This window comes from Bos mutus, chromosome 12 (assembly GCF_027580195.1).
Source record: "Bos mutus isolate GX-2022 chromosome 12, NWIPB_WYAK_1.1, whole genome shotgun sequence".
In the NCBI taxonomy this organism is placed as follows: domain Eukaryota; kingdom Metazoa; phylum Chordata; class Mammalia; order Artiodactyla; family Bovidae; genus Bos; species Bos mutus.
In genome coordinates, this window is record NC_091628.1 from 52101660 (window position 1) to 52116145 (window position 14486).

Sequence of the window (14486 nt, forward strand, 5' to 3'; positions counted from 1 at the left end):
TATAGATTCATGTGGTTCCCACTGATGAATGGCAGGTTACTTCCTACTCATGATAAAGAAAAAAGATTTGTTATATATACAAGTCTATGATATAGTGATCCATTTTCAGAGAACAGAGACCCAGATAAATTATCATTGTTAAATTTATAATTCAAAAGCCCTACTTCTGATCCCTTTTGCATGATTACTCTAACTGAAATGACACTGTGATTATAAAAAGCTTTTTTAAGAAGATATTATCACAGTTCAGATAATAAAGTAATGTAGAAATGAAGTTTTTCAGAGTGTTTAAACTCAAATTCATTTATATTCCTAAACCTAGGAGTTTAATTTTGTTGCAAACACGGTATTTTCTATTCACTGAGGTCTCTTAATTTGTCACAATTTCTGTTTAGTAGAAAACTGACATCATTAAACAGAACCATTATATGAAGCTTATGATGAATGAATCAATAATCCTATTCATGTATTCTTACCTCCATAGCAAAAACTCGACAAGCAGATTTTCTTAACGCTTGTTTCATTGCTATTTCCAGACCTTCTAGATCATGATGCTGTATAACAAAGGCTAAGACTGGCCACTGGAAGTTCCGTTCTCCTTTGGAGAGGGAGCTGTGGGCTGAGATGAGCCGGGACAGCTCAGGAGATGGATGCCTCAAGAGTGAAGAACCCACTTCTGTTTGAAGGGAAAAAAAAAGTATCAATTTTCATAGGTAACACATATTAATATATTTACAGTGATTTCAAAAAACAGTATCCAGCTTATTCACTTAAGTGTCTTCAGGGATTTTTTTGTTTTTGCATTTGACACAAATCTTAATGATTTCAATTTTTTACTGAAGCTCAGATTTAAATATCTTACTTAAAGTTATATACCTGTTAAGTTGCAAAGGTAAGTTTTGAACCCAGGTCTGAATCTAAAGTTCATCCTTTCTATAACACTATACAAAATGTGATTTATTTTCTCCCCAAATGGAATCTACATCTTATCCCCAGCATTTTCTAAAGGACTGCTACTGCTAAGTCACTTCAGTCGTGTCTGACTCTGTGCGACCCCATAGACGGCAGCCCACCAGGCTCCCCGCCCCAGTCCCTGGGATTCTCCAGGCAAGAACACTGGAGTGGACTGCTTTGTAACAAATGGTATTTCAATAAGAGCCCAAAGATACTTGTTGAATGTATCCTCAATATTTTCCTAAAAGATCTTCAATAAGATACATAATCATCTACTTAAAAATATTAGGTCAGATCTTCACTTAGTAAGTAGTTGGCCTGATAAACCATTAACATGTTATCCTTTGCTTCTTGGATTTCTTTATTTTTAAGACAGAATCAATTAGCCTCAATTTGGGGCTGCTGATACTAATTAGTCCAGATTATCTAAAATTTTTTTACTGATTGAGAGCTAGCCATATCTCCAGTTTTTATCATCTGTTTTGAGTGGTAGTACTTACAAGAGTTACAAGTTTCTATTGAGAATATCATTGTGAAAGTGTCAAGTCATTGGAACTGCTGATTTACTGAAGCTTAGTGGGAGGGATAATGGTAGCAATATTCAGCTTAGATACCTAACAAGTAATATATTTTAAAGATCAGTTTATTCTTGAATAATAGTACATGATCTCTGGTGTCTCTTCCAACTAAGATGTAAAATTTAGAGAGGCACATTTATGGCTGTGTCACATAGAAGGAATGTTTACCACGATTTAAAATTAATCCATTCCTCTGCCTTCAAAAATTAGATTCAAAAAATCTACAAATAAAATCATTAGGATCACTCAATCTTCTTTTTTATCTTTATACTTACCAGTGTCTCCACTGTTAACTCTTCTCCGAGGAATGGCTTTAACTCGTGCAGGTAAGATGGAGTGCTGTTTATCATATTCAGAAGCAACAACGGAGTAGGATCTTTGGAAGACGGTTCTCTTTGCGAGATCAGTATCAGTTATGGGACTAGTTTCCAAACTGCAGATAGAACAAGGTGACAGACAACTCAGGAGGAAAAGGGAATGACGTGACACTGTATTTACTTAGTTTACAACAGCGTAGTCAAATGTGTGAACCATGTGGAAGAATACAAATTCAAAGCCAACTTGACAATCCCTCTTTAAGCCTTTAAGCCATAATTGGATCTTTCCAAATGTAATCACATTTTGACCAATTTCAGAACTGCATCTTAAAATTTTTGCTTCTCTTAAATCTACTTTGCATTTTAAATGAAAAAGAAGAAAAGGCATCAAATATTCTAAGCTTCTCTCAGAAGCAAAAGCACTGTGGTGGAAGACACGTGTCATGATATTCAGGAAAAACAGGCAGATATATTCATAATAGCACTGAATAGGAAGAACAAAAATATATACATGAGGAAACTTAATAAGAGGGAAAGTGAAAGGATGCAATTTTCTTCTGGTTCCAAGTGTTCTATGGTTTCTCATTCTCTGGAGGTGCTACCCAAAGCTCTATCTGGAGCACGGCCATACCACAGTGTACTGAGAGATGACGAACTGGTTCCTAGCCTCAGTTACATGATACTTAAAACTATTTGAGAACTCAGTGGTTTTCAGGAGGGCTGTTGGACATGGCTGAAGCGACTTAGCAGCAGCAGCAGGAACCAACCTCTTTTTTTTCCTTTTTAACTATACAACATTAAAAAACAGTTACAAAAGTATTAAGGTGGTTATGTAATTTCTTTTATTGGGGCATTTTAAAGAAAAAGATAAATACCTTTCTTTACTTTCTAAGACAAATTTACAAAGTATTCTTTTTGTTTCTTTTCCATTGGTCAAGGCTGGTTTCAAATCCTATGGCCCTCAGTAAAGCTTATATATGTTCTAGTAACTGGCTAGCTCTGGCCATGTTGTGTCCTCACTGCCTAAGTGAGTGTACATTCTTGTTTGAATAGATGATAGATGTTGTATATAACTAATTGGAGTAAAGGTGATCTCTTCTCTCCAACCGGATCTGCTATCAAGGACCTCACCTGATTCTTGAACGCATGCCTTTTCTTACCGCTCTAATAGTCAGGACACTTGACGCGACTTCCTTCCTGAGATGGAGGGATGCATCAATATCAAAGAACTTCTAGAGCATTCTCTTCTACTTAAAATCTCTCTTCCACCAAACACTGGACTCAACAAAAATATAGTAACTCAAATACCTGGGTGGCATGGACTTCATGTTGCTCTCGGGCTCTTCAAATACGTTGGGACTGGCATCGGGAGTTACTGATATGTACGGGGCTGGCACAGATGTTGAACGCAGGTACCTCATTTCATCCTGGAATAGGTTGTCATCTTGATAGCCCACGAAATTTTCATGATGATGCCTGCATTAAATCAAACCCAGTAACTTAAAGTATGATGGTAATACAGACACTTTCCATTTTTAACCTCCTTTGTAAAAGCAAAAATAACTCATACATCTATAACTGAGGAGTGTAGAGTATTAAAATAGTGGCAGATTTAAGGAGGAAGAAATAGAAGGCTGATAATTTTACACATAGGTATTCCAGGTACCACAAACATTTCAAATACAAAATCGAATTTCTTTCCTTTTGAGAACTTTTTCATCTTCCAGTGTTTCAGTGAGTGATCCCACCAGCTATCTGGGTGCCTTAAGCTAAAACATCTTGGTGTCACAGAGGGCTCAGCCCTCAGCCATGACCAGTCCTTCAGGCCTGTGGACGCTGGATTCCCTTTCACTATTCTCTCTCCTTGTTTCCCCATCATCACGGCCTTGCTTCAGGCTGATGACATGTCTCACATGGACTACTGGAGTATAGGTAGTGACCTTTATGGTAGGAACACGTGTTAGAGTGAAATGTGAAAGAGATTAGAGATATATGAAATGTTTCATGGGTTAGGGGGGATATATCTATTCCCCAAAGGGCTAAAAATTGTAAAATTCATAATTAGAGTTTGCCATCAACTTTTACATGTTTTACCATTTGATTCTATCCTTTTCAAACTGGAACACAGAGGTGCTAGTATAAGTACAATAAGCAGGTGACTGAAGCTGAAGGCTTGTTGTACTTGGCATTCCTGGTGATTTTTTCCAATGTCCCAAATGTACTTAGTCTCATATTTTCATTTTTGTTTTCTGTTCATTTTCTTGAATTATAAGTACAATAACAAACAAACAAACTACATAACTCTGCTTCTCAAAATGGAACTGCTGGTTGGTAAGTCATGCCAGCAGGCAATTTCCAAAGTGATTTAAAAAAAACAGCCAAGTGACATTACCTAGCTAATGTCTGCAGGTAGAGACAAGGCATTTTAACAGGAAGGTCCTCAGAAATGCCCTCTTTCACGCTGGGGAGTTGAGACTGGAATGGCTTTGCTGGATGGTAACACAGAATGCTGGGTTCGGCAGCGCTGCTCAGTGACAGCAGGAAGAGGGCATTCGCCTTAATCACCTGGTGGGCTTCCATGGTGGGCAAGGCACGCGGAGTCTTGACTTGCATCGGCTTCCTCCTAGACTGCTTGACCTGGAGGGAGAATTTTTAGGGATCTTTTCCTACTTATATTCAAATATGAGATTTCTTAACCTAAATATTTTTGAATTGCTAATACAAATTATTAAACACTCATAGAACTACTTTAAAACAATAATAGTGATTACCAAAAACAACATTCACTTCATGTTTCTGAACTGATTGAAACTAATTTATATCAAATACAAACTGTATTTTTTTATCTTTTTGCTGAAAGTTAAAAACCTAACTAGTAAAATCTACATGTAATTATTTAAATAAAAGAGTTAATAACTTGTGTGTGTGTGTGTGTGTGTGTATCTGGCAAATATTTTCAGTTAGGTGTGTCACTAATGTGAATGATCCTCACTTTCCATAAATCCTTAATATAACTAGGTATTAAGAAAAAGAGAGGAGATAAACAGCAGAAAAAAGAGAAGGAAAAGGAAAAGAGAATTAAGAGAGAGAAAAGGTGAAGAGGGAAAGCTATGTATATGTAAGCAGGTGACTGAGTAGCACACAAGTAATAAAAAAATTACATCTTCAACAGGGTATGTATGCTACACAATGGTTGTTTTTGTGTTATCCCAAGACATAATTTGTTTTTGTCATTAAAAACAGCTGACCTGGTGCATAAATCAAATTTGTATATTATTCCTATTATAAAAGCTGATTTTTAATATCAACTATATGAAGCTGTCTGATGACATGTTCCTATAAAGAGATTTTTTTTCCCCCTCCCTCTTTAGTCTCCCTCCCATCTCCCTCCCCATCCCAACCCTCTAGGTTGTTACAGAGCCCCTGTTGCTTTTTTTTAAATTGAAGGTAATTGCTTTACAGGATTTTGTTCTTTTCTGTCAAATTTCAACATGAATCAGCCACAGGTATATATATATATGTCCCCTCCCTTTTGAACCTCCCTCCCACCACCCTCCCTAGCCCACTCCTCTAATTGTTTCAGAGCCCCTGTTTGAGTTTCTAGAGTTCTAAGTTTCCATGTTGCTAAAAAGAGGTTTTTATAAGGTTTATCCTTATCATTCACAGTATAGCCAGAACAAAATAAAACTACCTTCTCCCGGGCAGCAGCTTGTTTTTCCCGGAGGTATTTTTCTCTGCAGCGATCACACACCAGATACCACGTGCTTCCCCCTATGCCACCGTCGCCACAGTTACCAGCCCATCCACCACAGAAGTGCCCGATGCTATTGTAACCTTGTCCACCAGCATACCGGCCACAGCCTTTGAAGTAAGCACATAAATAGATACTGAACACCTAAGAGTCCTTAATAGTCTGATGCTTGCTACCTATGCATAAATGACAGATTTCCCTTCTCAAAGCAAGCAAAGTACTGAAGCAAGTATCTAACTTTTTCACTTTTTTTACCCACCCCCTCCCACCCTGCCCCCAGAGGCTATTAGTTATATCCGCAAACTTGCATGTATGACCAGAAAGTAATCAACTAAATGATGTCTAAAATACTGAAGATACTCTACATAGGCAGATGAAAAGAAATGTAAGACATGGGAACATTTAGATTTATTTAAGCATGCCATAAATTTGGACAAAATAGACAGAAAACATTCTGTACGAATGGTAAATTTTACAGATCGCATATTTTACAAAAGGTTTCAGTGTAATATGTAGGAAGAGAAAAGCATCTACCCAAATCCATAACAGGTGAATTTTGCAATACTAATCAATTGTTATAGAAATAGTTACATTTACCTAAAATACTGTCTTCTGATGAAACAGTTGATAATCTCTTTCACAGGAAGAGGCCCATAGAAATCAATATAATCTAATTTAATTTGCAGTTTTGAACAGGAAAACAATACAGTTAAAGGAGATTTAACGTTGAGACCTCTCCTGTGTGTTTGGACATATTATTTCTACTGTGTGAGACAGCAATCCTTTGGGTAAAATGTAAAATATTTTAAAAGTTAACAATATCTCAGAATGTGATAACACTAAAATGAAACAGTACTAAACTGCCTTGCCATTGCAGTATTAGAATTTCTTTACCTATTTTCCACAAAACTTATACTGTATTGATAAAGCACTTTAAAAATTACATTCTAAGAAAACTATAAATTCTGGGCAAAAGTGTCCCTGTACTTTAAGGTAATTCATGGAACAGCTTAAGTCAGAAGCTACCGCATCTGTGTTTTACGCAAAGTGCTTACGTGTACTCCGTAACCGCTTACCTGGGTGAGCCTGCCTCATGTGGTATGTCACTGGGTACGGGTGAGACTCCCCACACAGCTCACAGATGGTGTCTTTCTCTGGCCCTCCTACCGCCAGCTGGGCCATCTCCCCAAACAGATTACCCCTGGGCCGGACTTCGGTCTTCTCTTTTTTCTTCTTTTCTTTTTTTGCCTTCTTATTCTCTTTCTCACACTCTTTCTTTTTGAGGACTGCACAAGAACCGGGACTTGGGAAAATCATATTCTGGGACGCTGCTTTGATAGTGGCCAAAGAGATGTCTTCCCAGAAAGCCACCAGGTGCTGCAGCGTCAAGGGGAGCGGTGACTTCGACTTCGTCGCATGGTGTGTGGACATCTCAAAAGTGGCCTCGGCTTTCCCGTCTTCGCATTTTTCATGCAGGGGGGGTTCCTTCAGCATGGACAACACCTTATTTTTGTTGATGCTACCCATTTTAGATATGTCTGGCCCATGAGGTGCAATATTAAACATATTCAGTGCTGACGATATTTCCAACGAGTGTCTATTTTTTAATTTGGTTTCCTTTTCTTCTGTAGGCTGCTGGCTGTTTAAGCTACTTCTTATAGGAGCGTGTTCTTTGGAAAGGTCTGGATTAAATTTTAAGAAAGAAGAACAAGCCATGGCGTCATGTACTATGCCTTCGTGCCACAGGAAAGAGGCAAAGACGGCCCGTGCACACTCAGCCACGGAAGGGGACATGGCTTGTTTGGCTGGCTCCAAAGGTTTGGATCCCTCTCCTTTGAAGAGAAAGCTGGATTTTTCCTTCTTGGGCCTGGTGTGCCTGTTAGCACATTTTCGACTTATTTTGGGGGATGCCCTCATTTCCTGTTCCTCTTTCAGTGGTGCTTTTCCTATGCTGAAATGCACTTTATTTGAACCTTCATCCACACTCTTAAATTCACTGCTCTCATCACAGGTGCTGTCCGTTAGGCTATTGGTTTTTAAAGTACTTGAGGTGCAGACTTCAACCACCTCACTGTGGAGGTTTTCTTGTACCACGTGGGGAGAGGGAGCTCTGTTTTCGGATCCGGGGGAATCTTTAGAATCCTTTGGTACTGGTTTTGGTTTTGGTGATGTTGATCGCCCCCTCAAGGGTTCTGTGAGGGGCATTTTCTTCTTGCGGAGGGTATCTGGATCAAGGGTGTAAGAGTCCGATTTGGAGCGTTCCCGGGGAGGATCGAGTTTCGTCTTAACAGGAGCAGTGCTTTTCTGAGGTAGATTTTTATCATGTGGTGAGGAGGATCGTGGAGAACTAGCACCGGATGGGCTAGACCTATTGGCTGGGAGCGTCTTTGGCTTGGGAGAGGATGACCGAGAACCTGGGCCTGGGGACTCAGCTCTGAAGCCAGAAGACATCCTCCCGTCAGATTTTAGCGTCTGCAAGGTGTTGTGGTTGGGGGACAATGACCGACTGTGAGAATCTGACCGCAGCTTCGCAGCATCAGATTTCAACATGAGAGACTCACTAGCTGACAGCCCTTCTGTACCCCTTGGCTTCTTCTGGTCAGCAGTAGTCCGGCTCATACGTCCATCAGGTTTGAGTGTTCTACTGTGTTTGGAGGACAGTTCCGGTTTTCCTGACGTACAGACTGGTCTAGGAGATGTTGAGATGGTTCCTCGGTCACCTGTATGGTCCATTTCATAGTGAAACTTGTTAATATAATTATAACTTACTGATGATTTATCTACTAAACCATGAAATAAAAAATAACTAAAAAAAATTTGTGTTGCTTTTCACAGACAAAAATAAAAATTAAAGCAAAAAGGGGAACGGGGAACGATTTCTCAACAAAGTTCAATTACATTTTATAATTCTAATATTCTTATGATTGGATTAGAATAGTTTATTACTAACATATGAATGCTAACAGAAAAAGGACAAGAAGAAAAATAATCTTGCTTTTTCCCAAACAAAGCACTAGGAGTTTCTACACAGACACCTTTTGTTTTCAGCATCCTGGCCCTCCTTCGGTGTCTCTCGCTCCTACTGTTTCATGCTTGCTTTAGAGGCACTACAGCAAGGATTTCTCTGCTGTTGGGAAGTGGTACAGCCTCCAAGTTTATCTTTCCTGCCTAATATCAAAACTCCTGCCTTTATTGCAAGTGATATTATTGTTAGGAGGAAAGCAATCTGACTAAAGTGACTCAACTGGCACAAAAGAACTGAAAATCCATAAATCTTGCTAGAAGTATTCCTATTTTTTGAAAAAAGATACTTAGTAAATTGAGAAGAATTTGTTAACTGGTTACATTGCAGTTCGTTCTTTTTCTTTTCTAAAGGGAAATGAACAAAGTTGGATAAAAGTAGTAAAGTGTTTTGGGGCTTGCTTGCATGTGTCTGTGTGTGTACAGTCAGGCTCTAGTTAATCCGACAAGAGAGTTTTGCCATAGAATCTGCCTCCTCATGGAAGGCTCACAAAAGTTGATATTTTTGTCTGTTACTCCCTTTCACTGATGCCATGTCAAGAATGGGTCAATATAATAAGTGTTTCATAAATATTTGTTAAGTGAGTAAATAAACTTCTATTTTCTTAGTTTTTTTCCCCTTCTGCTAGTCACAATCTTCAGATTCTCTAAAAATCCATTATGGCTAGCACCACCCCAGGGCAGAGGGGACAGCAGCCACTGCTGTGTAAGGGTCAGATTTTATAAGCCAAATATTCTATTTGGTAGAATTAGACATCAGCCTAGTCCTTGCCACTAATTCTGAGTGACTGACTCGTTTTTGTCACTCTGATGATGGAAATGCCTTCATCATCACATTTATTTCATAAGCTAAACCATACATAATGGTGAATCCAAGCAAATAAGTAATTAATCTTTTATACTTGGCATCTCTCTCTACAAGGTCAATGTGTGAATTTTCTGAAAGGGACGTGCTTTCTAATTAATGATGCACAGTTCCTCACAAAGGAAATCTCTACTGTGATTGGCTAAACAATAGACTCTTTCAAATATCAGGAACACCATTTACCACATGCCAGCAAACATTGCTTGTTATATAGAGAGGGTCAGAGTGAGGGCCGCTCTATATCATATTCCTGTGCTTCAAGTAATGGCGAGTATTTTTTTAAGATCTGTTAAGTGGTGACAGCTGAATACCTGCTGGAGTCTAGGTGCATAACTAACACACAATTATTTCTTCCTGACATATATTTGTCAAATTATAAATCAATCCTGCTGAAAAAGTTAGTTTTCCAAAATATATTTCATATATTGAAAAAAATGTCAAGTTAGCTAAATGTGGTAAACTCATACGCTAACTAACTAATGTGTATCTTCCTCATTTGGGTTTTAAAAATTTTGAGGCATGCAGTAAGTATTACTAAAAATGGTCATATGGCTATTTTAAGTATCACTAAATATAAACACACTTTGCCAAAAGCTTTAGATCATAAATACTTTCACATTCATCACTTAATTTTGTTTAGTGCTCATGTTTATCATGTGTAAACTTAAGTGATAATAGACACTTCCTTAATCTCAAAAGAATTCTGAAGAAAAAATAATACAAGACAGGATAAAAATTTAGTACATTCTAACAAATTAGTAAAAATGTTAAATATTAATTCATTAATAATCTGCATTTATGCCAAAATCATAAATAAATGGTTATATAATACCATTCTATAATATAATGCACCCATAATACTCTACTGTAATATGATATGCCATAGTATATACTCCTTATGGGTTACACAAGACTATATACTACAGACAGCAGGTTCTACAATTATTCTATAATATTATATAGTATTACTGTCAACTGTAAAAAGGAGAAATATAAAACTGTTTTACTCATTTTTAAGAATACAAGATTTTAAAAGTTAAATTAAATATCACTCTGAGACAAAAATATGTGATTAGGAATACACAGTACTTTAAAAGACCAAAGCAAATTTTAAAATGGTCTGACATTTTATCAATTGTCAATAGCTTAAACATTTCTAAAATTACGTGACTAAGGAAAATATAAGGAAGACTCAAGCCATATAGGATGGCTCTGAAAACAAAGGTAAACTAAAAAACTTAAATTATCAAACTGTTTCTCATAAAAAACTAAAACAGGAAAATTATTTTTACATTAAATAACAGAAAAATGAGTCTAAGACTAACCTGTCACATAAGACACTATATTCTTACAGATCACAATGTGCTCGAGGCTTACATGTATACCACTTTGTTCTGGTCAAAAGGGCTTTACAATTCCCCAAAGGCATTTCTTTCTATGTACTTATTTTATTTAAGACCTCATACAGGTTTGAAATTAAACAAAAGTACTATTTAACCTACAGATATAGTAAACAGGCATATCAATTAGGATAATCAATACAATATTGAACAGATACATCACAAATTACCCCAAAATATCAAGTTTAAATAAAATGATAAACTTTAATCTTAAATGGAATGAGATGAAAATGACTGAAGTGAACTAAAACTTCTTTCCTGAAAGCTCCTATGTTCATTAAGAATGGCCCATCCATGGAGGCACGCATACCCACCCTTCAGTTTGTGAGACAGAGATGAGAGAGCAGAGGCAGGCCCAGCTACACCATAATTTTTGTAAATGCGCTCACGAGAAGCAAGGTTGCGAGATGGAGATTCTATAGTGGAAAACATTGGCAAAGAAGCAGCACAGATTCAATGGAAAAAAAAAATTTAGCAGAGAACACAAGCAGAAACAAAGCATTTCAAATGGTATGCGCAACTATTAACTGCTATTAAAAATTTCATATTCTGCTAAGATTTTCAATAAGTTTATATCTCTCTAAAATTAAAAACTGAAAACAATGGTCAAATTAATTAATTTAGACTAATGACGACAGCGCCAAATGTGTTAGCTTAAAAGTTAAATAACAGTCACAGCACTGATAAATCAAATTTGAGCATTTCTTTTCAGACTAATCTTTCTTTAATTCAGTTTTCTTTAATTTGGTGCTCACTTACTTATAAATGAAAGTTTATAAGTAATTTTTTTTGGTAAACAGTTTGAGATTAAAAAAAAAAAAACGTTACTTACAGTTTAACCTATTGTCCTCTGGCTTTCTGTATGGACACAGGACTATAATTTTTCCAGTTTGCATCTCAGAATGGACCCAAGTTGACATTTACGGTTGACTACTTTTCTGAGTCCATCTTCAGTAAAAACTACTAGTGCCAATTCCAATATTTAGCGTTTGTTTTGTAGATCATATTACTGAGATACCGAATTTTATTTATAAAATGTCTCACAACAAAAACAAAGCAAAAAAAAAAAATTACAAGTCACTGAAATGTTACACACATTAATGATTCACCATGCAGAAAATGAAGTCCTTAAAATGAAAAAATATATATATTTTTCAAAGAATTAACAGAACCTTTAAAGTGGTCTTTCAAAAGCAGTATGCTTCAAAAAGAAATGTCTAAATCTGAAAATTAACCCACTATTTAAAATTTTAATTTATGGCAGTTAAATGTAATCAACTGAGCTGAAACAAATTCAGGTAATAAGGAGATAAGTTTCTTAATATTATTGAAATAAAAAAATGAATACACACTTATCTCAAGAGAAAAAGTAATGGTTGACCGATTCATCATTATGGCCAAGATAAAAGATGAACTATTCATAAGCCAAATGTCCTATATATGGTACAGTGTATGTATTATGTGTCAGATAATGTCCTAGAAATTGAGCAAAATGTAATGAATAGAAATGAAGTCCCTGCTCTTATGGAACTTATCTTCCAGTAAAAGGAGAAAGCCAATGAACACATATACCCTAGACGGAGTGGTGATAAACTTGGGAGTCGTAAGCACACAGATGTTTGGGTAATACTCCATGCCTAGATAAGACCACTCGGGGAGCGAGGTCTAGATGAGACCTCGGAATACAAACCTGGACATTCCTAGAAACACAGAAGAGTGGAGGACGTAGGAAAGAGGTCAGAGGTGAACAGCTGAGGTAGGAGATAACCCTCAGGAAAAGGAAGAAGGTGTTTCAAGGGAGAAAGAAAAAGCAATCCTGTTAAACACTGCCAACAGAGCAATTAACATGAAATCTTAGAATTGACAATTGAACTTAGCAAAACAAAAGTCAAAGACTGACTAGAGTGATGTCGGTCGATAAGGACAACTGCAAAGACCCCTTGTAAGCTGGTTCAGGAGAGAATGGTAGGAGTGGATGGAGGGATGGACCCACATGCCATCAAGTCGTGTTCATCTAAGTTAAAAAGCTGTTAAAATTTTAATATCTTTGAGCATTCTTCTCTTTAAAGTCTATAAAACTCAAAGGTATCAGACTCTACAAAAGGAGTTCTTATGCTATTAATACTCAGTCTGCAACTCTCCCCAAAAATGTGAGTTCGAGTGCCAGTTTTTGACTGGAATTCAAGGGCAATTCAAACTGTCCATGAAAGGACACAGTTTCATAGCCTGGTCACTAAAATTTGTGAAGACTGGGTTTAGCAAGGGGGCACAAGAGCAAGAAATTAGAAGACTATCTTAATTAAAAATACCGATAACATAAAGGTACAAAACTACTGATATACAGACACTTGTAGGATAAGATGTTAGAGGTTTAAGGACAAACTCCTGGAGGAGGTTTTGAAGCCAAAATATGCTTGAAGTCTTTTCAATATGTTACAAAACCTAAAGAGAATAGGTATGATTCAGAGTGAACAAGAAGAAACAAATATTTTTTGAAAGTCTAAAAAAGGTTACTATTAAATGCCTAAATAAAGTAACCTGTGATTTCACATAACACTACTTCTAGTCATTTAATGTTACAAAATTTGCCCATGTTTAAAATACTTTGAGGAGAAGGCACTGGCACCCCACTCCAGTACTCTTGCCTGGAAAATCCCATGGACAGAAGAGTCTAATAGGCTGCAGTCCATGGGGTCACTAAGAGTCGTGTCACTTTCCCTTTTCCCTTTCGTGCATTGGAGAAGCAAATGGCAACCCACTCCAGTGTTCTTGCCTGGAGAATCCCAGGGACGGAGGAGCCTGGTGGGCTGCCGTCTGTGGGGTTGCACAGAGTCGGACACGACTGAAGCGACTTAGCAGCAGCAGCAAAATACTTTGAACTAAAGATTTATCTTTCAATTTAAAAACAGAAGTAATCTGAAGAGAAACATTCCTACCTATGCACAGAAGAAAAAATTGATCAGCTTTTAGACACCTGATGAAGATTAATCATGCACCTTTTTATCTTGCTTTAAGATAAAACAACCAATTATTAAATTACTCTCTCTAGGCTTTTGATTTTTTACGCATAATATAGTTAACTAAGGAGAATAATCCTTAAAACAAAATCTTTAAAAAGCAGGATTTTTTTTTCTCCAGTACTCATTTGAAGTCAATGTTGTTTGGTATCAAATATTCCTTTATTAACAATATGGTTCTTTACACATTATTTATTCTTCATTTTCTTTGATTTAAATCCCAAGTATCAAATCCCCTAGAATATTTCATTCATTCTCTGGTCACAGAAACTGAGTTGACTGTAATCTGTATTTAAAAACTTATTCCCTAGGCTAATGATAATAAAAGTTTAACTTTTTTTTTTTTTTTAAATAAAGAAAGCATTCGCATTTCAGTTGGCCAAAGACAAACTGTGGGACAATACACTGGAAGAATCAAGGCACCTATTAGCATTTAGATTTAAAAAGGAGCATATATTTTATCCCTGTGTCAGGAAGATCCCCTGAAGAAGGAAATGGCAACCCATGGGAAATTCCATGGGCAGAGGAGCCTGGCGGGCTACAGTCCATGGGGTCACAAAGAGTTGGCCCCGACTGAGCATGC

General features: G+C 37.0%; 1 protein-coding gene across 11 annotated transcripts in view; it reads right to left on the minus strand.

The window, feature by feature from the left end:
* The window catches only part of MYCBP2 (MYC binding protein 2), a 270299-nt gene that overhangs the window by 36903 nt on the left and 218910 nt on the right, over positions 1–14486 (minus strand). For 8 of the 11 annotated variants that reach the window (XR_011466330.1, XM_070380616.1, XM_005891177.3 and 5 more), the window contains 6 exons: positions 6677–8320; positions 5541–5710; positions 4242–4486; positions 3158–3325; positions 1808–1965; positions 477–676 (listed from right to left, as the gene is read on the minus strand). Coding sequence is in view for 10 of the 11 variants with exons in the window: in XM_070380616.1 (XP_070236717.1) it covers positions 477–676; positions 1808–1965; positions 3158–3325; positions 4242–4486; positions 5541–5710; positions 6677–8320 (2585 nt within the window). In the remaining variant the exon portion in view is untranslated. The remainder of the gene's footprint in view (positions 1–476; positions 677–1807; positions 1966–3157; positions 3326–4241; positions 4487–5540; positions 5711–6676; positions 8321–14486) is intronic. The other 3 variants (XM_070380615.1, XM_070380614.1, XM_070380611.1) reach the window with 1 other exon arrangement.